At 45.2% G+C, this 24146-nt stretch overlaps 1 protein-coding gene across 4 annotated transcripts in view; it reads right to left on the bottom strand.

The window, feature by feature from the left end:
- Nucleotides 1-6479: 6479 nt before the first annotated feature.
- The window catches only part of YLPM1 (YLP motif containing 1), a 60733-nt gene continuing 43066 nt past the window's right edge, over nucleotides 6480-24146 (bottom strand). For all 4 annotated transcript variants that reach the window (XM_040333184.1, XM_040333182.1, XM_040333183.1 and 1 more), the window contains 3 exons: nucleotides 7483-7610; nucleotides 7185-7335; nucleotides 6480-6921 (listed from right to left, as the gene is read on the bottom strand). In XM_040333184.1, the coding sequence (XP_040189118.1) occupies nucleotides 7189-7335; nucleotides 7483-7610 (275 nt within the window). In that variant the 3' untranslated portion in view covers nucleotides 6480-6921; nucleotides 7185-7188. The remainder of the gene's footprint in view (nucleotides 6922-7184; nucleotides 7336-7482; nucleotides 7611-24146) is intronic.

Below are 24146 nucleotides of genomic sequence, written 5' to 3'. Positions count from 1 at the left end.
ATTCTGCACTCCCGGGGGACTCTGCTTTTACTTCTAATACTCTTGAAATACTTTGCTTCCAAGTCTCTGCCACTGGAATTCTCTGCTTTGCTGGAGTACTCAATTCCTCTTACCCTCTAGAAAAATACTGTGTTGCCGGAGTATTCTGCGCCTTCCTCCAACTCTCCTGTTCCAAAAATACTGTGCTTTGGGAACTCTACTGCTTCAATCTGACTCATCCTCTGAATTACTCTGCACTGCTGGGAGACCGTTTCTTCGAAAGAAGAGAATTTCAGGAAAAAAAGGATTTTTGTACTCACCGTAAAATCCATTTCTCTGAGTTCATAGACGGACACAGCCTTCATTGACCTTAGGGTTATGCTTCTTCCTACCAGGAGAAAATCTCCTGGTAGGAAGAAGCATAACCCTAAGGTCAATGAAGGCTGTGTCCGTCTATGAACGAAAGAGAAAAAGAGCTTTATACTTGGTGGAGCCGATGCCTTCAGCAGCAGACATTCTCAATTCGTCCTTCCATCATACCAGAAATTCCATTCAGAATGCTCATTTTGCTCATCTTTCGTAAAATGGCAGGGACAGTGGTCTTCTTAATAATAAGTCTGAGCCCAGTAGGATTGAATTGAGGTTTTATTAGACACAATGCAAGAAGATATAATCCATCAGCGTTTATAAGAACATGAACTTTGGAGACATTCTGGTCCATTCACCATCATGTAAGTATGGAGCCGCATCCTCACGCCATATTGAAATAAACAGTTCTTAAAAAAAAAAAGTAGAACACCGATGGCTAGAAGTGGTGGGGTTTAAAAGTGAACACAAAAACAATAAATAAATAGGGGCCCATATCCCAGAAACGCAATACATATTGGGTCAGGCGAGCAGAAATTTCTGGATCTGACAAATGCCGTATCCTTCTACCAGAGTGGTGAATAGAGAAGACTTGTTTCTGAGGGCTCAGCAATCAATTTATTTTAGTGAAGCTTGGAGTTGTCATTGCCATTTTATTTCATTGATTGACTCTAGCAACGTGCACTTTAAATTTTTACTATATAAAAACACAAAATATGACAGTTACTAATTCATTCTATGATCATTACAAACTTGTAGCTTTCTATTTTAGATACTCCTTTCAGCGACATAGACATCAAATAATGCAAAGAAAGAGTGGTTAAAAAATAAGAGAAAAGTAGAGCACTGCCTCCACTGATGGTGCAGTCCTCCAAGGAATAACGCAATGGAAGGAGGGATATTTACTCTCTTGCAAGAGCAGTCATCTTGGAAAACTGACTGAAACGGAGAGACAGAACTAAACCCAAACCCCCTGTACACTGACAGTCAGCCCCACCCAATGGCTATCTGCTGGGAGAAACATGCATTACATGAGGACATTCCTTTGGCAGGCGATTCCTAGAAGAGACGACGTGACTGTTCAGTTGCCTGGAGACTCATGGAAGATGTAAAAGTCCAGCTTGGGGGAACTCTACTGAGTCTATCTGACTCGTGAATGTCCATATAGTGGGAAAATCCTGAAGACACAGGGAGATCCATCTGCCGGGCGCTTCGTGAAAGACACGGGGAGATCCATCTGCCGGGCGCTTTGTGGAAGACACGGGGAGATCCATCTGCCGGGCGCTTTGTGGAAGACACGGGGAGATCCATCTGCCGGGCGCTTTGTGGAAGACACAGGGAGATCCGTCTGCCGGGCGCTTTGTGGAAGACACGGGGAGATCCATCTGCCGGGCGCTTTGTGGAAGACACAGGGAGATCCATCTGCCGGGCGCTTTATGGAAGACACAGGGAGATCCATCTGCCGGGCGCTTTGTGGAAGACACAGGGAGATCCATCTGCCGGGCGCTTTATGGAAGACACAGGGAGATCCATCTGCCGGGCGCTTTGTGGAAGACACAGGGAGATCCATCTGCCGGGCGCTTTGTGGAAGACACAGGGAGATCCATCTGCCGGGGGGCTTTGTGGAAGACACGGGGAGAGCCATCTGCCGGGCGCTTTGTGGAAGACACAGGGAGATCCATCTGCCGGGGGGCTTTGTGGAAGACACGGGGAGAGCCATCTGCCGGGCGCTTTGTGGAAGACACAGGGAGATCCATCTGCCGGGGGGCTTTGTGGAAGACACGGGGAGAGCCATCTGCCGGGCGCTTTGTGGAAGACACAGGGAGATCCATCTGCCGGGGGCTTTGTGGAAGACACAGGGAGATCCATCTGCCGGGCGCTTTGTGGAAGACAATCAATTTATTTCAGTGAAGCTTGGAGTTGTCATTGCCATTTTATTTCATTGATTGACTCTAGCAACGTGCACTTTATATTTTTACTATATAAAAACACAAAATATGACAGTTACTAATTCATTCTATTCATTCCGCTTTGTGGAAGACACAGGGAGATCCGTCTCCCGGGCGCTTTGTGGAAGACACAGGGAGATCCATCTGCCGGGGCGCTTTGTGGAAGACACAGGGAGATCCATCTACCGGGGCGCTTTGTTGAAGACACAGGGAGATCCATCTGCCGCGCGCTTCGTGGAAGACACCACATTGTATATTTGCTGGGGGGATTCATGGAGGACACAGGTACATTAATCTGCCGGAGAACTTGTAAAGGACACAGGGCTTTACATTTGCTGGGAGATCTATGAAGGACACAGAGAGACATCCAGCTGCTGTGGTACTCATGGAGGACATGGTGGTGACATCCAGCTGTCTTGGGACACGTGCAAGGAACTCGGACATCCAGCTACCAGGACACAGTGTTGGCCATATGTTGGGAGACGTACATCTGCTGGGAACTCTTGAAAAACATGGGGACACTCATCTGCCGGGAAGACTTGGAGGACATGGGTAAGTTCATCTGCTGAGAGACGTATTGAGGACATGGGGACAGTAATCTGTGTTAAGACTCGTGGAGGACAAATTGATATCCATGAGCTAGAGAACTCATGGAAGACCATAGAAGCACCCAAAAACATGTTAACAGCAGAAAAGGTTTCTTAATTTAATTTGTGATCACAACAAAACTTGAGAAGTCTGCGAGAACATTAACCGTGCAGCAATATAACGTGCAAAACGTGTGTGTGATTCTAGTTCTTAGATCCACCATCAGTCACAAAAATGTATGCAGTTCACAGCTGCTAAACTTGGTCTGGGCTTCTGCGTTTCAAACTTCTGGTCACAAAAAAATGCTACTTTGGCATTACGGTCTACGGGTATGAGCAACCCAACAGCATTGTCCTGGGTGCACACACACGCTCTGGTATTGTTGATAACCCCAGATATGAAGTTTCCCTGTTCCATTAGCCAAAGCTTTAGAGGGAAAGCTCAGGCTACAGCAGCTAGAAAGATACACAGATATGACAAGTTAGTCATTTGGAGACTAGGACTATTGACAATAGAGGGCCAGGAATCAATCTCTGGCACAACCCAGGAAACTCATTTGTATGTCCTCCTCAGTGCTCCTTTAGCATATCCATACTCTCACATTTCCATCTTCATCAAATGCAATCTGAACCTTCTAATGTAATCCAAACCAAGCTCTAAAAAGATGTTCTGGTTTGGTCACCATGATCATCGGCCTTCTTAGGTTATGTTACAGTGCAGTCACTAGTTTCCCTGGTCTTCTGATTTTCCGGCACAGCCACAATCATCTTTGGCCCAATGATGTCCCAATATGGGCACCTGTTAACATGCCAGTGTTGTCAGCATTCTAATATTCCAATGTGCGGTTCCCACTAGCCTTGAGTTTTTTTTTTCCCGTTTCAATCATTTTCATTCAGTTTAAAGCCAATATGCTTTATCGTTCCGCCCACACAAAGGCTAGCTTTGACAGTGTAAACAAGGGTTAGCTTACCAAAACGATGCAATGTAAAATGTGGTGACCACTACACCTAGCCTCCTCGTGGCTTATTGAGGTTACCATGATTTCTTGACAGCAGGGTTGTCACTGGCCGTCTCAGCGTTTTTATCTTGCAATGTGGTAACCATTATCTTGAGCGTTCCTGCAATTTAAATATGGTTCCCCCAACAACCTTGTTCTCCTGACATTTCGCACTGGCATGTTCCAGTGTGGCCGCAAGCTGCCTTTGCATTCAGATAACCCGTTGCTCAACCTCACGATTCTGTATCACATATATTCCCAAAGTGCAAATAAAAACACAGCTTCAAAATGTATATATTTTAATAAAATACTTTGTGTGTCTCTGTTGTAAATGTTTATATTGTCCTGTCACAACAGATGCTCTATATGTTTTGGTGTTCATTAAACCCACATGAGCACAATCTATGGAGTACAAGGACACAATTTTTTATCTTTTTAAGAGCCTAGTTGCTGTTTGTGTCCTACAAATACTTTCAATTTTTTTTTCAAGTTGTATTTGAGTGTTTGGAGTATTGAAAATTTCTGTCCACTTGATCTAAAAATAAGGATGTCATTTTAGGTTTCCCCTTTAATCGCTATGAATGAATGAAAACTTATATAGCGCAACACATGCGAACTTAATCGCCTCTGGGCTATAGTGTATTTTTCTTCATCAACACATTTGACGGTGTCGTGATAGTGCACTGTAAAGTGAAACCGATTCTTGTGGTGCTCCAGCGTAGTCACAGATGTAATGATCCCACGAGGGCACAGCCTTCCACCTCCACTGTGTGCTCAGCAACAACATTTTGCGATACTACAGCCAAGATCATCGCACATCTTCTGTCACCTCTTGAGGAAGGACCAGCCAGGACACCCGTGAAGAGAAACTAGACCTTGTATCAAACCCTTTTAGTAACCTTTCACTACAAATTTTTTTCCTAGTATGTGTGTATTAGAAATTTCGAAGAGAAATCTATGCCGAAATCAGATCTTGTGTGCGAGACATGATCCCAATGTGTTTGTGTGGAGCTTATGGCATATTGTTTGAGATTTGTTCCCTTTCACAATCTTCAGAAATGGCTCACGGTGACTAGCGCAAAAAAAAAAAATGCTAAGGTGGATTACAAAACATGTTAAACCATTAGGAGCAAGCAAAATGTAAAAACAGAGCACTTTGCTATAAACCAGTGTAATAATGAAAACAGTAACACAAATATATTGCCTTCAATTATTGTTTATTCGTTTCATTAAGCAAAAACATACAACCAACCCCAGGCGTGAGATAAAGTACCTCCCAGGTTCTCTCAAGCTGTGAAGTGTGACGCCACCGATGATATCACACACACGGCACAGGAACAATATCTTCTCCATCAGAATCACCATCCTTACTTGCACTGGAGCAGCCTTTTTCAACCAGGGTGCCTTGCGGTTTCTTCAGGGGTGCATTGGCAAAAACGACAAGCTAGCAAGTAGATGAAGGCTGCCTTTTAGTTACACCAATTCGCAGTTTTGCACGATGTGCGTCATTACAGCCTTCTAGCTGCCAGCGTCCCAACAACCAATGGCGTCAGCTAAAAAGGAGAATGTCAGTCGCCTGCACAGCATCCTTATATGACCCTCTCTCCAACAGCTTTGGGGGTCATATTAGCTGAGTGATGGAGAAAAACCTGAGGCAGAAGAGAAACTTTGGAATACTAGTCAGTACCAGTTTGCAAAAGTGTATTTGCTTTGGAAGAGTAAATAACCTCTAGCGTTGGGTGTCCTACTTGGACAAGTGGATGTTGCTGCATTATGTAAAACTTTCAAAACCGCTTTTACATTTTAGAATAAAGGTGCCGCAAGGCTGTCCATAATTTTTTAAAGGCGCGACTGCTTTGACGAAAATAGAATAAAAAAAAAAAAAAAAGGGTTGAGAAACACTGCACTGGAAGACCGAGGACCGCACACATTGGAATTTAGGGACAATATTGTCGCCGAAATGTCCTTCTTCCTACAATGGAGGAGGATGAAGACACATGGAATTCAGGAATATCTTCACCATCAGAATCACCTTCTTTCATGCAATGACGACGATGCAGACACGCGTGGAATTCAGGGACAATATGTTCACCATCAGAATCGCCTCCTTTCATGCAACGACAATGATGCAGACACGTGGAATTCAGGGACAATATGTTCACCATCAGAATCGTCTCCTTTCATGCAATGACGATGATGCAGACTCGCATGGAATTCGGGGACAATATCTTCACCATTAGAATCACCTTTATCCATGCAATGAAGAGGACACAGAGAGACACGGAATTCAGGGACAATATCTTCTCCATTAGAATGGCCTTCTTCCATGCAATGAAGAGGACGCACATGGAATTCAGGGATGATATCTTCTCGATCAAAATCGCCTTCTTCCTCACAAATTGCTCTGACGACCTAGAGACATGCATAATTTCACAAGAGAAGTCCCTGGTGAGGACTGCATGTGAAAAATACGACAAGTTGCAGCACCGGAAATAGAATCAGAACATGACGCTCTTCTAACCAGGTTTCATTTCATTTTCAGGAGTCTCCATTTTCCAAGAGGCTTGGTGGTCAGAAGCTAAAGAGGACACTACACAGAATGACTAAAAAAGTATTTATTTATATTAAAAAACATACAACAAAAATGCTGAAAAACACACAGCGAAGTCCAACAAGGATTAGAAATAAAGCTTCAGACGTTGCGCACGTCACCTGGTGTCGTCAAAATAAACCATCTTCCAGAAAAATCGATGTCTACCATGTGCATCTGGAATCTTCTTGGTCAGACAAAATAAATGAATCTACAAGCGAGGCAAGTGTGTCCACAGAATTTATTTCTCTAGTAAACCACTTTAAATGAACTACACAGAATATAAAATGCAAACACATGCACATTTCCGGGACAATAATATTACTACAACCGAGTCTAAGACGTTGCATCATGTACTTTTACGTTACATAACAAAATAAAATTAAACTTGTAGGGACAGAAGTGCATCCACTGCCGTCTTCACTGCCGTCTTCACTGCCTTCTGAGGGCACCTGGAAGACAAAAATCCCTCTTAGAAGTGCAAGCAACACGGCAAGAGCTGAATTCCACAGAACTAAGAACAGATAAAACATTAAATGCTACTGCCAGATAGAAATAATAATAAAAAAAAGGAGCCCAATAACAAAACGGGCCACCGGCTCCAAATAAAGCATTGACAAAATAAACTAAAAAAACATCAGCCATTTATAGAAATGTGATCTCTAAGTGGCTGACAAAGAATGGAGGCGACATACAGCTCGGGAATTATACTCACCACCTCAAATGTATTTGGTGCGGTTCAGTGCTCGCTCCGCCAAGTGTCCACTTTTATCAGTTATCTTATCCCAGTCCGTCTGGCCAACAACAAAGCCTATGGCCCTTTTCCGATCAGCATCTTTCTTTTCTTCCAGATCGGCCCATCTGACCTGGTGAAAAAAGAAATAAAAAAAGAAATGCAACACTTAAAACTTGTAGCAATGGAGCTAGGGAAGACAATTTCCATGGCCAGTTATATTAAAGCCATGGCTTCAACAACAAGATGTTTTTGAATGAAGCTGCTTTGAATGCTTTACCCTCTTTTTCCCAGGCTCAGACTCCCGCGTGTCATAATCATCCGGAAGTTGTAGATAGTCTTCCATGCGACTAGACACCGCTTCGTAGTCCCGCTTCCTCTTGTTGGCCTTTAAGCCGTCCAGCTTATCTGGGAAGAAAGAAGTATGCTGGATTAAAAACCCTCCTAATGACAAATCGACATTCATTATAATACAGCTCTGCTCAGGGGGACCAATCAGATCCCAGGAAGTGAAAGAAACCAAGTTGATGCCATCTAAAATGGTTACTATGGACAGTGCAGCATGGCCACTTCTGAAGATCGGCTGAGCCACAGATACTACTATGGCTCAGGTTGTCTGGCTTCTTCTCAAAATACATTTGCAAACACATGCATTCGAATAGAAAACGCAGTGTGACCTGCTTTGTCTGCAGTTTACACACACACTGGCTGCATCCAAAGATATGCAAGTGAGGTCAAACTCAGCCACTCAACTGTCATCTATTCTAATTCATTGTAGTTAATGGGAATTTGCTGACCTGTGTTTCAAATGGACATCGAGCACATGAAACCAACGCACGTCTACAAGAGATCTTATGATTTGTCTCAGCGCTTAACAGGAAACCTGCAGTCATTGCAATACAGTGTCAATAGGAAACACACTCCGTGTGAGCAAATGCACCATTATCTGCCCTGAAAGAGCATCTCCCTTTCACTCCAGTGAAAAAGCCTGAGGGCTTTCACACTGGAGCGGTGCGCTGGCAGGACGTTAAAAAAGTCCTGCTAGCCACATCTTTGAGTCGCTGTAGGAGCGGTGTATACACCGCTCCTAAAGCGCTCCTGTCCATTGAAATCAATGGGCAGCACCGCCAAACCGCCAGCAAACGGCCGAATAGTGCCGCAAAAACGACGGTAATGCGCTGCTAAAAATAGCGGCGACAACGCCCCCTCCCCAGTGTGAAAGTAGGCTGGATCCTTCTCTTCTCAAGTTCCTCTTCTGTGGCTCCTGCCCCCCTCGCTCCTGTTGAGTGCCCCCACTGCAAGCAGCTTACTATGTGACTTAGTGTGTGAACACTTTATTGGTTGTGGCAGCTACTTATTTTAGTTATTGGGTACATTTTGTTTTGCGCATTAGTTCCCCCTACATATTTACTATGGGGGGGAACTGAGCCGAGTCACAGCTGGCACAGGGCTGCAGCCAGGCCCTGCCCCCTCTCTCTGATTGGCTGACAGCAGCAGGAGCCAATGGTGCCATTGCTGTGTCTTCGCTAATCAGGAGGGAGAGTCTGACGGCCGAGACAGCCGTGGACATCGCTGGACAGAGATGGGGCTCAGGTAATTATTAGGGGGTGCTGGGGCAGCTGCCGCACACAGAAGGCTTTTCATTTTAATGCATCAAGATAAAAAAAACTGACTTTACAACTCCTTTAACCTGCCAAAAAGGACAATCCTGACATTTGCACAACCCTAAAAGCTGAAGGTCCTGGGAGACGCACATCAGAACAAGACCGCTGTGTATCGACAAGTGGCAATCTCAGCCTGAAACCCTGCCAGGCCATGCCCCAACATGTTTCACGCCGCCCAATGGAGCTTACTCGTGGGGATGCTTCAGCTCTCATCTAACATTGTCTGGAGCATTGGCAGGCTCCTTGGTGGCCCAGCACTTGGGCCACAGCCCTCTACTGCAGTAAAGTAATATAGCAGTGTCACCAACCTAGTGGGATGCAGGTTTGTATAAATATACAATAAAACCAATAAAAAAGTGCTGTAACAAGTGACTGTAGTGCATGAATCGAGTGGATAAATGCAATAATAAATACAGATAAATGCAATAAATATTAAATTCAGATAAAGTCCATAGTGTGTTGGCAATAGTGCTAATGAATCTCAGAAAAAGGAACACCTCTGGATACAAAGTGCAATGTAAAGGTGCTCTGTAGTATTGGCAGGTAGCACTGTGGACTTCAGTGGTAGGTGTATCTCCGGTGTAGGCAACACCCGTGTGTGTACTTCCTTCTTACCTTACTGCTGTAAGGTAAGCAGCATTTCAGATAGAGTAGAAGGGTTAATTACTCAGGATGGGGGGTTGTTTCCTGCATGATCCTTCTTTCCTGGATGTCCAAGTGTGTATAGAGCCCAAGGGCTGCTTCTCTTCATTAAGTGATGGGGGACGCTCGAAAAAACGGGCATGTATGGAGAGAATATAGAGCCTCTATGGTGTAGTATGTTTAAAAAGTTGATGTTTATTATGACAGCTTGAAAAGTAATCACATTTCAAATAAGATAGATGCACAATGTTAAAAACTAGCATGTGTGGTGGGCATGTATGGTGAGAATAAAGAGCCTCTATGGTGTAGTATGTTTAAAAAGTTGTTTATTTTGACAGCTTAAAAAGTACTCATGTTTCAAATAAGATGCACAATGTAAAAATGAGCAGCGAGCTTGACACCTTAGAATGTCACTTCCAGTGTCCGTAATGCCTGTGTCCTACGTGTTACATCACTCACGTGACCTCAACGGGGATCCCCATTGAAGACACATGAAAGTGACGCAACGCGTAGGACACAGGCATACATTGGAAGTGACGTTCTAAGGTCTCGAGCTCGCTGCTCATTTTTACATTGTGCATCTTATTTGAAATGCGATTACTTTTTAAGCTGTCATAATAAACATCAACTTTTTAAACATACTACACCATAGTGGCTCTATATTCTCTCTATACATGCTTGTTTTTTCGAGTGGCCCCCATCACTTAATGTAGAGAAGCAGCCCTTAGGCTTTATACACACTGGGACATTCTGGAAAGAAGGATCGCGCAGGAAACAACCCCCCATCCTGAGTAATTAACCCCTCTCTCTGAATGCTGCTTACCTTACAGCAGTAAGGTAAGAAGGTAGTACACCCATAAGTGTTACCAACACCGAAGAGCCACCTACCACTGAAGTCCACAGTGCTACCTGCTAATACTACAGAGCACCTTTACATTGCACTTTGAATCCAGAGGTGTTCCTTTTTCTGAGATTCATTAGCACCATCTGCACTATTGCCAACACACTATGGACTTTATCTGAATTTATTACATTTAATATTTATTGCATTTATCCACTCATCAATTCATGCACTAGTCACTTGTTACAGCACTTAAGCACTTTATTGGTTTTATTGTATATTTATACAAACCTGCATCCCACTGGATTGACTGCTATTGATATTTAGTGTTTTATATATTTATGTGCTGCAGTTGAACACACAATATACAGTTTTTATTTTATTTTTATTGTGGGAGCGCAACACCAACCATTGATTTTTCTTCCTATACCAGCTTGTAGGTAGTATTTGACCCTCACAATGTTTGCGGCACCCTTTAGTTCCACAGTCGTTTTTCCACATTAGCGCTGGAATATCAATTACACAATCCTATGTCACCAACCTGCCACCCCCAAACATATGATGGGCAAGCAAAACTAATGAGACCATCACTGTTCAGTCAGTTCTCTGTCAGCACATGCGCATACAGGAGAGCAAGACTGGCTTAGAGAGTTGCTTCTCCCTCTCCACAGGATATAGACAAGTTTCCGATGCTTACAATAATTTACATATTTCACAGCAAAATCATTTAAATGCAACTAATTTGTTAAGAACATCCTGAAAAAGTTGAACACATGCTCAGTTTGGTGTGTATTGCTAGAGGTTTTTTTTGTCCTTGGAACGGTGCATGTGATCAGCACAGGGCCAATCAACACTTTTCAGACAGAGGGCCAGGGGTCCTGCAGCCTCTTTAGGACAGTCAGAGGAGAATGAAAACTCATCCTATAAGCTTTAACCAGACACTGATATTGGGTTACAAGACTGCTATACACTGCTGATGAGAAAGTATATTTAGCCGTTTATATTTACTAAAAAAATTGCATTTTCATGTTCTGTGTACTGTGGGGGGCAGATATAGTGACTGCAAGCTCCTGGGTTTAGCAACACTTAAATTTATAATATTCAAAGCAATCTCACCCAATTATCTACGTCTATGCTTTTTTTTCCCTTTGAGAAATCACTTTGAAAAACACCCCCCCCCCTAGCATTTCTGGCCATTGCCATCTTGAGTAAGAAAACGATTCATGTAGCATTTACTTCCTAGAATCCATCTGCCCTTAGCTCAAGCATGCATGCAGGAGGGTGTGCTTAGCTAAACCCCCCCCCCCCTTCCCTCCCGAAGACTCCTGGGATGTATGACATTTGCATACACATAAAAAAAAAAAAAAATGTAAAAAAAAAAATGTAAAAAATAAAAATATATATAAAATAAAAAGTTTAAAAACAAGTAAATAAGATCTGTACTTTCCTATATTTAAAAAAATAAATAAATTCACAAGCTTTTTGCGCAATACAGAAGAGTATCTAGTAAGAAAATAACTGTGCCCCCCCAATTACAAAATATGAAAAAGTATACACAGATACAAGGATTTTAAATTAAGAGTAGATATAGGACAGCAAGCAGATCTCCTACATATTTATCCAAAGACAACATTTTTGGATGGAGTAGGGGCGAGATAAATCGTCTGTCAGGTTCGTCGTGCCTTGTCTCAATGGGAAAATGTCTCTTTACTTCCTGTTGTAAAGACTCAACAGGAAGCGAGAAGATATCTTTCAAATGTGAGGAAATCTTATAGGAGATTTCACAGGAACACGAGTCCCCTTTGTAAGAAGTTCCTTCTATTCCCATTGGAGGATCCCACAATTTTATACCCGGAGACATTGCTGACCCCAACAATTAGGAGCGAATAACCCCAGCATGGACAAAGACAGCAATAAACACCCAACAGTGGTTCTAACCACTCACCACTGCTTCTAAATCTGGAACAAAAGTTTACATATACTTTGAGAAAACATTGATACGCGTATTCTGCGCTAAAGTTAGCCATACACGGGCTGAAAAAAGGGATTTTTGTACTCACCGTAAAATCCATTTCTCTGAGTTCATAGACGGACACAGCCTTCATTGACCTTAGGGTTATGCTCTCCTGGTAGGAAGAAGCATAACCCTAAGGTCAATGAAGGCTGTGTCCGTCTATGAACGAAAGAGACATATATATATAAAGTTTTAACCGATTCCTTATATACAAAGCGGAAAAACTGTGGCGGCCATTGTATAAGATCGACAGCCTGCACTGGCAACACCGGCTGTCAAACTATCTGAACTGGTAACAGCATCCAATCAGGTGCTGTTCAGCCAACAACTTTCTGCTCGGCTCCTTCATGTTTTCAATCGAATTATGTCGAGCACGAGAGGGCAACAGCACCTTGCGCTAAGCGAATTTCAGCCGGTTCATCAAGACCTGGCAGAAATGTACAAAGTTTATAGCCAGGTATAGATTACATTTTACTCTAATGCCGAGAAGACACACGGTCCGTATTCATCCGATTCCCCATAGCGGAGGAAAGACAGGGCGGTCTCTGCACAGTGTGCGGGGACCGCCCTGTCCGCCGACAGCTCAGCGGGGATTTACGGATGATCCCCGCTGAGCCCACGGACACACACGGGGCGGATCAATACGGATTTGCTCTGTGTGAAAGGGCCCTAAAGCTGAAGGAAAACAAATCAGGGAAAGAGCCGAGGGAAGGATTATCCTTACACAGCCAATCAGGTGAAGGGGATTGGAGGGGGCTGGGAACTCCTCACAGGGAACAAGCACATGGAGAATTTTTTTTTACGAAAACAAGCCATTGTGCAGATGTTCATTTTAGGTGATAATGCTACTCAAGCAGTTGCAGAAACCCCACAAATGATAAGAAGAGTCACATGGGGCAGCTTCAAGGAGGAGAAATGAAGCAACAGATGGCGCGCATGTGCACTGAAAGTCTGAAAGTGGCAACGCAGGAGCCGGAAGAGTGGCTGCAACAGAGTTGCCACTGATATTGGAGAATGGGTGGAGCCAGTTTATATTCAAGAAATGAACAGATGAATGAAGACAATCTTAAATTTTACACTTTCTTTTTTTTTTGGGGGGGGGTTTGGTTAATGACACGTTAAAGTTGCACACTTAAAATCTATTTTAAAATCTGTGGAGATCAAAACAGTAATAAAGTTGTTTTAGGTATTTTTTTTATCAAATTGTAGCAATATTTTTATTTTATTACCGACCCCCGCATCAGTTTACAGCTGCCGTAAACTTCCTGTCCTTCCCATACTCCTCCATCACAGACACAAAATGTGGGCGGACACATACATTTATGACTTTCTGTATTTATAAACTCCATGTTTAAATATCAAATATGAAAAAAAAAAAGCGCAGTGCATCAAATGTTCCAATAACATGGCGCGATTTGTATAGAATTCCCCCAACATAAACAGACCTGTAAATCTCTCGTCTAATCAGGATAAGCGGTTTGTAAATCACAATAAGATTTGCTCAAATTAAAAAAAATAAAAAGTTATTTATAAGTCGCAATGTGTGTAATTGTATAATTTAATGTTCTCTATGCCAGTCATAATCAGTGTGAAGGGTATATTTTCTACAAATCACGGCTGGAATGTAGACGCCTGTGAAATGGCCATGAAAAAGGTGTTCAGCTCGGCATAAATATATTTTAAAATAGTGCATAATTGATTTATCACTTTGTCAATAATTGATGTATACGTTTTCTATGCAATTGGTTACGTTACTATAAATACGGATCCTGTAATGTGACAATTTAAATAAAGAATTGAAAAAGGCGACTAAGAGATGGCGCAGTGTGCAGCTCGCTTGAATATGAAGGGAGATCCTGGCCAGGAGTCTCACAACACTGCAAATGGAAAGGGGCTTTTCTTCTAAACAGTGAGAATGTATAAAGCGGAGTTCCACCCAAAAAAGTGGAACTTCCGCTTTAAGGCCTCCTCCCCAGCTCCTGTTTTTGAAACAGAGCTTTTAGGGAGGGGGGGGGGGGGGAGCAGGTAACAGATTTTTACAGGTACCCACTCCCACTTCTTTTACGGGCGCCTAGGCAATCAGAAGTGGAAGTTCTCCCTCCCGAAGCCTTCTGGGACATACGACAGGTCTTAGAAGACTTCACAGAGCGCAGCGCCGCTCGCACATGTGCAGTAGGCACCCGGTTGTGAAGCCGCAAGCTGTCACAGACAGATGCCCAAAGTAGAGATGCCGGCGCCTCCGAGGACACGGGGCGAACACAGCGTGGGTGAGTGCACCGCTGGACCGTGGGACAGGCGAGTGGCTGTTTATTAAAAGTCAGCAGCTACACTTTTTGATACTTAAAGCGGAGTTCCAACCACAATTATCATTTTTTAAATGTATGTCCTTTCATCCTGCGTTTTTAGAATATAAATCTGGTCACTTACTATTTTACAATCCCCTGCCGATCCGCATAGATATTCAAAAAAGATCGTTTATAAAACTATGTCTACACCGTTGTCATTTTGCTTGTGGGCATTGTGAAGCCTACAGGCACTTACTTCCTGGAAGTCTTGGATGGGGAGTGATAATTGGACAGCGCACTGCATCCTGGGAAATGATGACACACATTTCCCAAGAGCATTAGAGGGAGATGTCAGAATCCTAGGTGGATTCAAAGGCAGATTTCATGGAACCGCATAGCAACAGGCATTTCCAAATGAGTAAAAAAAAAAAAAAATGTTCTTTTTTTTCTTTTTTAGACGTAAGCTAGAGTTTAAAGCAAAATAGTTTTTTTGATGGAACCTCCACTTTAACAATATAACTGTAATTCCACTTTAAGTTGAAATTTGTACTTTGAAGAATTACTTATATTATGTAAAGCAATATTTACTGCACACAAAAAATAAATAAAAAAGTGACTTTTATACATATATATAAAAACACAAAAATAAAATATGGATGTATGCCTGTATTATAGCCCAACTCCGATTTAAACCTTTTCCACAACTGTATCCCTGACCTGTCTGGTGTGTTCATTGGCTATTTGTTTACCAATGTTCTCTAACAAACCTCTGAGGGCTTCACAGAACAGCTGTATTTATACGGAGATTAAATTACACACAGGTGGACTATTTACTAATTAGGCGACTTCTGAAGGCAAATTGGTTCCACAAGATTTTAGTCAGGGGTATCGGAGTAAAGGGGGCTGAATACAAATGCACACCACACTTTTCACATATTTCTAATAAATTTGGAAAACCATTTGACCATTTTCCGTCCACTTCACAATTATGTGCCACTTTGTGTTGGTCTATCACATAAAATACATTTAGGGTTTTGGCTTCAACATGACAAAATGTGAAAAAGTTCAAGGGGTATGAATACTTTTGCAAGGCACTTATATTGATGTGCGAGTTATAAAAATAAAATTCCGTTAAAGACTACATTTTTGGTCAAGGATCAATTCAATCGTAAATATATTGGGTTTATGTGAGGCTATAGTAGCCAAAAACCAACGATAAACTGTCAAGAGTTACCGTATTTATCGGCGTATAACGCGCACTTTTCCCCCCTTAAAATCAGGGGAAAATCGTGGGTGCGCGTTATACGCCAATCCGCGCTGTCTCTGAGCGCCGCCGCTGACATATACCGAGCGCAGTACACTCGGGTACACTCTGCCACGCTCGCGGTCACGCCCTGTGCTGCCTCCTAGCCTTTATGCGAGAGGAGCCGAGCGTGGCCTAGTCGAGTGTACCCGAGTGTACTGCGCTCGGTATATGTCGGCGGCGGCGCTCGGAGACAGTGCGGGAGAATGGATCAACCTGATTGGGCAATTGAAACCGGCACTCAATCCCGGGATTGTTTGAATGACTTTATTCAAACATGAACCAGATGCGCTCAGTATATGTTGGCGGCGCTCAGAGACAGCGCGGGAGAAGTGGGGAGGACACCACCAAGGCCGCAGACGGACGCTGGACCGGACAACGCGCTCGGTATATGTTGGCGGCAGCGCTCAGAGACAGCGCGGGAGAACACCACCAAGGCCGCAGACGCACCCCGGACCGGACAAGGCCGCCGGGCAAGACACCGACGAGGGGCATTCAAGCTGTAAGTAATTAATTTTTTTTCCTGAAATTTCCCTTCTAGACTTGGGGTGCGAGCTATACGCCGGTGCGCGCTATACCCAGATAAGTACGGTAAATTTGTAGGATTGGATTAGGACCTCTCTGGGGCCCAAGGGGTTGTGATATACAACTCATGATTGAAAGGGTCCCTCCACATTACCCCTTAGCAGGATGTGGGGCAGGGTTTCCCCTTTATTGTACACAGGCCACCCACCCTATGTGGCCACTTATGTTTTTGTGGCCTCTCACTTCTGCTGCTCATCAGTTTTGATGTACAGTAGCGGAGGTGCTTCTGAGGACTTCCAACAGGCGTTATTTTGTCATATGGGCAATGCCCTTGTAAAAACACACCACCAATGGCGGTGCAGACGCCCATCCTTTTTTGTCCCCATTACTGTACAGGAGCACCGGAATGCCACCACATTGGCAATTTGGTAGTGTCGCAAATTACAGCATATACCGTTGGGTTCCCACTGGATAGTGTTAAAGGACATGATTGTTGGTGGCTTTTTATATACATTCTGTCTGCTTTACCATTTAAAGTCACGTTCTAGAATAGAATCATTCACATTTTCCACAATCATTTTCGGTGCATACACTCCACCTTTGTAAAAATAGCAGCCAATATATAGACATATGCAACAATATTGCATTAGCCTACCCATTCACTAGAGACATCACCGACAATGAAGCCTTTGGTTCACAAATTAAAAAAAGCAGATCCTTCTATAGCAGGGCTCGACAAAATCCGGGCGCCAGGTCGCAATTGCGACAAGAAACTGTGACCTGGCGCCCGCCGGTAATTGAGGCCGCGGCTTTGTGAAGTGCCATGCTTCCTTCTGTGACCTGCGCCATCTGGTGGTGGCTGTTGGCATTACAAGTAAAACAGCAGTTCTAATATGTAATTTTTCACTGCCATCTCCTTCCCTCCTATTAGAACCCCCAAACATTATATATATTTTTTTTTATTCTAACACCCTAGAGAATAAAATGGCGATCGTTGCAATACTTTGTCACGCCGTATTTGCGCAGCGGCCTTACAAGCGCACTTTTTTGGGGGGAAAAAATACTTTTTTTTAGGGCTGTGCAAATTAACTTTTAATTAATCGATTAATCTTTATTGTTTTTGATCTATCAAAATCTTTTCGATCGATTAAAATTCTTTTGATTGGTACTCACCTCTCCGCCGGCTTCTGGGCCTTCAGGGAGTTCGGCCGGAGATCCAGTAACGTCACGGACACCGGCGGGGCTTGCCGTGTCCATCTGAAGGGCTCCTTTGCTGTGCCTTCATATCTGCATGCCGGCGGGACCTTACTATCTGCCACATGCAAGGGCTGTTACACTTCCCTCTATCAACCTGGGATTCTACAACCATCCACCGGGAGTTGTGATAGTTCCCTTCATGGGACATCAACATGCCGACAGACTGATGTTAACCCCCTCCTCATCTGGATTCAGCAGTGGTATCGTACACATTTTTATACCAGTATCATACTTAGCTACATGTTTTTATGACTGCTTTTGGTACCATTTTTACAGTTAATGTAGCTACATCGATTTTATCTCCAGTGCAATATTTATTTGGTTACCTACTTGAAGACTATAAACGTTTTAATGCCATTCCCATCGAGCGCTGCCTGTGTGTGTTTTGTATATTGCTATCCATTTTTCCAGCGGTTGGTAGCTGCACTGGGAATCAGCCTGCAAGGAGATCAGCTAAAAGTAGTTGGATCTGTATGTGCGTTATAATTAATCAAAATTAGTCGATTAATCGAACAGAAAAATTTTGATCAGTAACAGCCCTAATTTTTTTTTTTATTAATAAATAAAACCGCAAAGTTAGCCCAATTTTTATTTTATATTGTGAAAGATAATGTTACGCCGAGTAAATTGATACCCAACATGTCACGCTTCAAAATTGAGTCCGCTTGTGGAATGCCGACAAACTTTTACCCTTTAAAATCTCCATAGGCAACGTTTAAAAAATTCTACAGGTTGCATGTTTTGAGTTACAGAGGAGGTCTAGGGCTAGAATTATTGCTCTCGCTCTAACGATCGCTGCGATACCTCACGTGTTTGAATACCGTTTACATATGCCGGCGCTACTCGCGTATGTGTTCGCCTCTGCGCGCGAGCACGTCGGGACTGGGCGCGTTTTCTGGCTCCTAACTTTTTTAGCTGGCTCCTAGATTCCAAGCAAATTTGTCAAACCCTGTTCTATAGTGTGTACTTGCCCCAATCCAAAGAACCTAGTGTGATTCCTGTCTGCTCTCGCCATGAGTCACTTCTGATCATTTAACTTGCCACCACACAACCCCAGGAGACAGACACCAACTCCCCAGCATACAGTAGGTAATTGACATAATCAGATATGTAGGTTTCCCTATGAGGACTATGGGGGGGGGGGGGGTGTAATTTTTATTTCCTCCAACTCAGGTTTCAAATAATACTCAGCTCTCTGCTGAGCAGTGTGTGATGTCAGGGTCCACGCCCCCTGCCTTAGCTGAGAAATGCTGTGTAAGAGGTGCGTTTTAGGAGGCTATAGAGAAAAGCGGGCTGCAGATAAACGGGAACAATTTATATAGGAGAACTTGTTTAATCTCTGTGCATCACCAGAGGCCAGTCACTTCAGTGGGTATATGCAATTTTACAACCACCTTAAGTGTGTGTCAGGGCAAAAGAAAATAAATCTGTGGAATTTAAACATGTTTTTTCTCATGTTTTATCCCTTTGAAACAAAAACTGTAAGCACGGAAAAATAACTTGATATGCCAGAAATAGTGTGCGCTTTACTCTTCCAGAAATATAGTATGCTCCTACCTGCCACATGACATATCCTGTATTGTCAACTCTGAACGCCAAAACACAAGGTGTCAGCCCTACCTACTTCATTTTTGATGAATACAAAGAAAGCAGATTCTCTTATCTATATAACCTCTTTATGAACAGAGTTGGGGAATATATCAGATTTCTGGATGGTATTATTTTGAACAGATAACAAAACACTATTATACAAGATTTAAATAGCGCCGACAGTTTATGCAGCGCTTTACAACACAAGGGTAGACAATTACAATACAGTAGGAATCAATTCTTTTTATATTTAATGGGATACTTAAACCACCCCCCCCCCACCCACCGCCGATTCTGACCTCCCTGGGGCCCCAAGCAAAGTGACATGGCACATTAAAAATGAGAAGCAGGGGGCGCTGACGACAGTGACATGTCACATTAAAGAAAGTTGAGAAGCGGGGGGAGGGGGTCTTCTGCTGTCGGAAATGACTCAGCCAGCGAGTTTAGAAGCGGGGTGAGGGGGCGAAAATGACTTCTCACCAGGCGGGGCCTCTAGTAATTTGGGTGGCCCTTTGCAGCTTTTCGGGGGCCCCAAGCGGCTTGCATAGTGAGCCTATAGGGAGGATCGGCCCTGCCCCCACCTCAAACAAATATGCAGCCCCACTAGACTGGAGTTCTTTCTGAGGGGCCACATATTTGCATATCACTGCAGAACGCTCCCAGAACACAGACTGGGGTCTCACGAGGGCCCTGGGCCCCATACTAAAGTTCAGAACCCAGAACTCCCGATTCCGGGTAAGCTGATTGCTGTAGTAACCTCTGATTGGCTACCACAGTGATCAGTCACTGTGAAGCCGGCCACCATGTTTTCTCTCTGTGTATGGAGGAGAGAGATACATCATATCTTGCTTTCCTTGCAGAAAGAAAAATCAAAAAACCTAGATCAAGGTTTGATGTAGGCTAGTTCCAGAGTTAGTGTTTAGGTCAAGGTCAGTATTTTTATTTTTTTTAATTATCTGGTGTGTTCTAGGTAGGATAAAAAAATAAATAAATAAAAAAATGAAAAAAAAAAAAAAAAAGGCAAAATGCACACCATTGTTTCTGGGCTGTACTTATGCATTAATATTTTTGTACTTTCACACCGCTTTGTAGCAAAATCGATTTTGATATTTCAGATGCGTTTGCTGAGCGGTTTTGGGTTCCCGCACCTGTGAAAAATGAAAGCGATTCAAACGCAACAAAAAATTTATAAAAATCACGGTGTGTTTCTACTGTGATTTCCATTCATTATAATGGGAGGCTGCATTTTTGGTGCAGTTTATGCACCTGTAACACAGCAGTGTGGAAAGTGCCATAGGATTTAAAAAAGGAAAAAAGGATTTTTGTACTCACCGTAAAATCCATTTCTCTGAGTTCATAGACGGACACAGCATCCTTTGACCTTAGGGTTATGCTTCTTCCTACCAGGAGATTTAGGCAGAATTCTACAGCACTTAAGGTGTTAAAAACTTTCCTTCATGCCGCTCCTCCCAGGGGGCGTGGCTCCCCCAGGCATAACCCCCACTCTGCTTTAGCAGCCTCAGTTCGTAACAAGCAGTACAAACAAAGGAGGGGTGGGTGCTGTGTCCGTCTATGAACTCAGAGAAATGGATTTTACGGTGAGTACAAAAATCCTTTTTTCTCTTTCGTTCATAGACGGACACAGCATCCTTTGACCTTAGGGACGTCCCCAAGCAGTGTCAAAAAAATTCGAGGGGTGGGAAAATAACACAGCAAAAACAGGTTACACCCCAAACAAAATCGGAGTTACTCAACGGAGGAACTCCAACCTTAAACTGCCGCCTGTAACACCCTGCGGCCGAAGGAGGCATCAGAAGATGCACTCACATCCACCTTATAAAACTTTGAAAAAGTGTGGAACGACGACCAGGTCGCTGCCTTACACACCTGTAACACAGAGGCTTGGTGTCGGAAGCCCAGGAGGCCCCGATCGCCCTGGTCGAATGCGCCATGACCCGAAAGGGAGGCGCCCGCCCCTTCAGGGCGAAGGCCTGAAGCACAACCTGTCGGATCCACCTGGAAATGGTGGCCGACGAGACTGCCAGGCCCTTACTGGGACCGGACACAGACACGAACAGCGAGTCCGACTTCCGGAACGGAGCTGTCGCCGACAAGTAAACTCGAAGGGCCCGAACCACATCCAGAGAATGTAAAGAGGCCTCCTTCGGGTTCTTCGGCTGAGGACATAATGATGGAACAACAATGTCCTCGTTAATGTGAAAGGCCGAAACGACCTTCGGAAGAAAAGAGGGCTGCGGGCGCAGCACCGCCTTATCCTGATGGATGACCAAGTAGGGGGCCTTGCAATACAAGGCCGCCAGTTCAGACACTCGTCTGATAGAGGTAATAGCTACCAGAAAGACCACCTTCTGCGACAAAGTCAGCAAGGGGATCTCCCGAATGTCCTCAAAGGGGGCACGCTGAAGCGCCGAGAGGACCAAGTTCAAGTCCCAAGAAGGTAGCGGAGGGCGCACCGGGGGGGCCACATGCCGGACCCCCTGCACAAACGTGCGAACCAAAGAATTCGCTGCCAAGGGACGCTGAAAATAAACAGCCTGAGCAGAAATCTGACTCTTGATCGTGCTCAAGGCAAGAGCCTGGTCCACTCCCCGCTGTAGGAACAGCAGGATCCGGGACACCACGTAAGTACGGGGGTGCCACTTCATCTCCTCACACATAGAGATGTATGCTTTCCATGTACGATGGTAAATTTTTCGAGAAGTGGACTTCCGTGCACGCAGCATGGTAGAGATTACCGGGCCCGACAGGCCCCGGTCCTTCAGTACCTGGTTCTCAACAGCCACGCCGTTAAAGCCAGTGACCGTAAAGCAGGATGGAAGATCGGGCCCTGAGACAGGAGATCTTCCCTCAGAGGCAGACGCCAGGGGGCGTCTGTCACCAGACGTACCAGGTCCGCGTACCAAGAGCGACGCGGCCAATCCGGGGCGATCAGGATCGTTGGAATACCTTCGGCTTCCACCCTGCGCAGCAGGCGGGGTAGGAGCCTTAGAGGAGGGAAGGCGTAAATCAGGTGATATTGACCCAGGGAGCCACTAACGCGTCTGACGCGTCTGCCCACGGGTCCCTTGACCTAGCCACAAACCGTGGTACCTTCCGATTGAGACGGGACGCCAGAAGGTCCACGTCTGGAGTGCCCCATTTTTGGCACAGGATCTGAAACACCTCCGGGTGGAGAGACCACTCCCCTTGATCCAGAGTCATGCGACTTAGGGAGTCGGCTTGCCAATTCAGAACTCCCGGAATGTATACCGCCGACAGGGCCGGAACGGACCTTTCGGCCCACCGAAGTATGTGAGCGACCTCCGTCGCCGCGGCCGAGCTCCTTGTGCCGCCCTGATGATTGATGTACGCCACGGCCGTGGCGTTGTCGGACTGGATCCTGACAGGACGGCCCTGTAGCTCCAGCGACCACCTGACAAGGCACAGCTTGATTGCTCGGAGCTCCAGGATATTGATCGGCAGGCGGGACTCCTCCCGAGTCCAGCGCCCCTGGGCTGACTGGGTGCCCCCCCAGCCGAAGAGGCTGGCATCCGTCGTGACCACTGTCCAGCGGCACGGAAGAAAAGACTTCCCGGACCGAAGCACCGGAGACGTCAGCCACCATGCCAGGGAAGACTTGGCCAGATGGCTCAACCGAATCTGGTGATCCAGAGAAGATGGGACCCTGTCCCATCGTGACAGAATCTCCTTCTGTAGTACCCTGGTGTGGATTGGGCATACAGAACTGCCTCGAAGGAGGCCACCATCAGACCCAGAACCCGCATGCAGAAGCGAAGAGATGACCACTTCTGGGTCAACAACTGTCTCACTGCAGATTGCAGGGTCAGCAGGTTTTGCGATGGGAGGAACACTTTTGTCTCCCCCGAATCCAAAACCAGCCCCAGGGGTTCCAGCCTCTGGGACGGAACCAACACTGATTTTCTGAGATTCAGAAACCAGCCGAACTCCTGCAGAGTCCGACACGTGATGGACACGTCCTCCTCTAACTCTGAGCCTGAAGAAGCTCTCAGGAGAAGGTCGTCCAGGTATCCCACGATAGCGATCCCTCGCTGCCGTAGCAAGGCCAGGATCGGGGCGAGCACCTTGGTGAACACCCGTGGTGCCGACGCCAGCCCGAACGGGAGGGCCACGAATTGATAGTGGTCCTCCCCGATCGCAAAGCGCAGATACCTTTGGTGGCTTGTGCAAACGGGAACATGCAGGTATGCGTCCATGATGTCTAAGGACGCCATGAAGTCCCCCTGGTGGAGGGACGCCATGATAGAACGGACCGACTCCATCCTGAATCGCTGCACCTTGACAAAGGAGTTGAGGGCCTTTAGGTCCAGGATAGGGCGAACCCCTCCCTTCTTGGGGACCACGAACAGATTGGAGTAGAACCCCCGAAACCGTTCCAGCGAGGGGACCGGCACAACCACCCCCCTGTCCAGAAGATCCTGGACAGCCCCGGACAGGGCTAGCCGACGATCCGGAGGAAGCTGGAGGTTGGATGGAAAAAAAAAAAAAAAAAAAAATCTGTTTGGGGGACAAGAAATGAACTCTATCTTGTACCCCGAGGCGACCACCTCGCAAACCCAACGGTCGGATAGAAGAGAATTCCACCGATCCACGAAGTCGTGAAGCCGTCCCCCCACCCGAGACCCGGGCGGGGGCAGACCTTCATGCGGAAGCAGGCTTGTCCGCAGGCTTGTTCGGTTTTTTGAACCAGGGGCGCTTACGCCCGGCAGCAAGGGCTTTTGCACCTTGCGGACCTTTTCCAGCCGCGCTGGCGCACGAAAAAAACCGTTTAGGGGGTAGTAAAA

The sequence above is a fragment of the Rana temporaria genome, chromosome 13, assembly GCF_905171775.1.
Source record: "Rana temporaria chromosome 13, aRanTem1.1, whole genome shotgun sequence".
In the NCBI taxonomy this organism is placed as follows: domain Eukaryota; kingdom Metazoa; phylum Chordata; class Amphibia; order Anura; family Ranidae; genus Rana; species Rana temporaria.
Note: the sequence above shows the minus strand (reverse complement) of the source record. Positions and strands in the feature narration are given on the sequence as shown.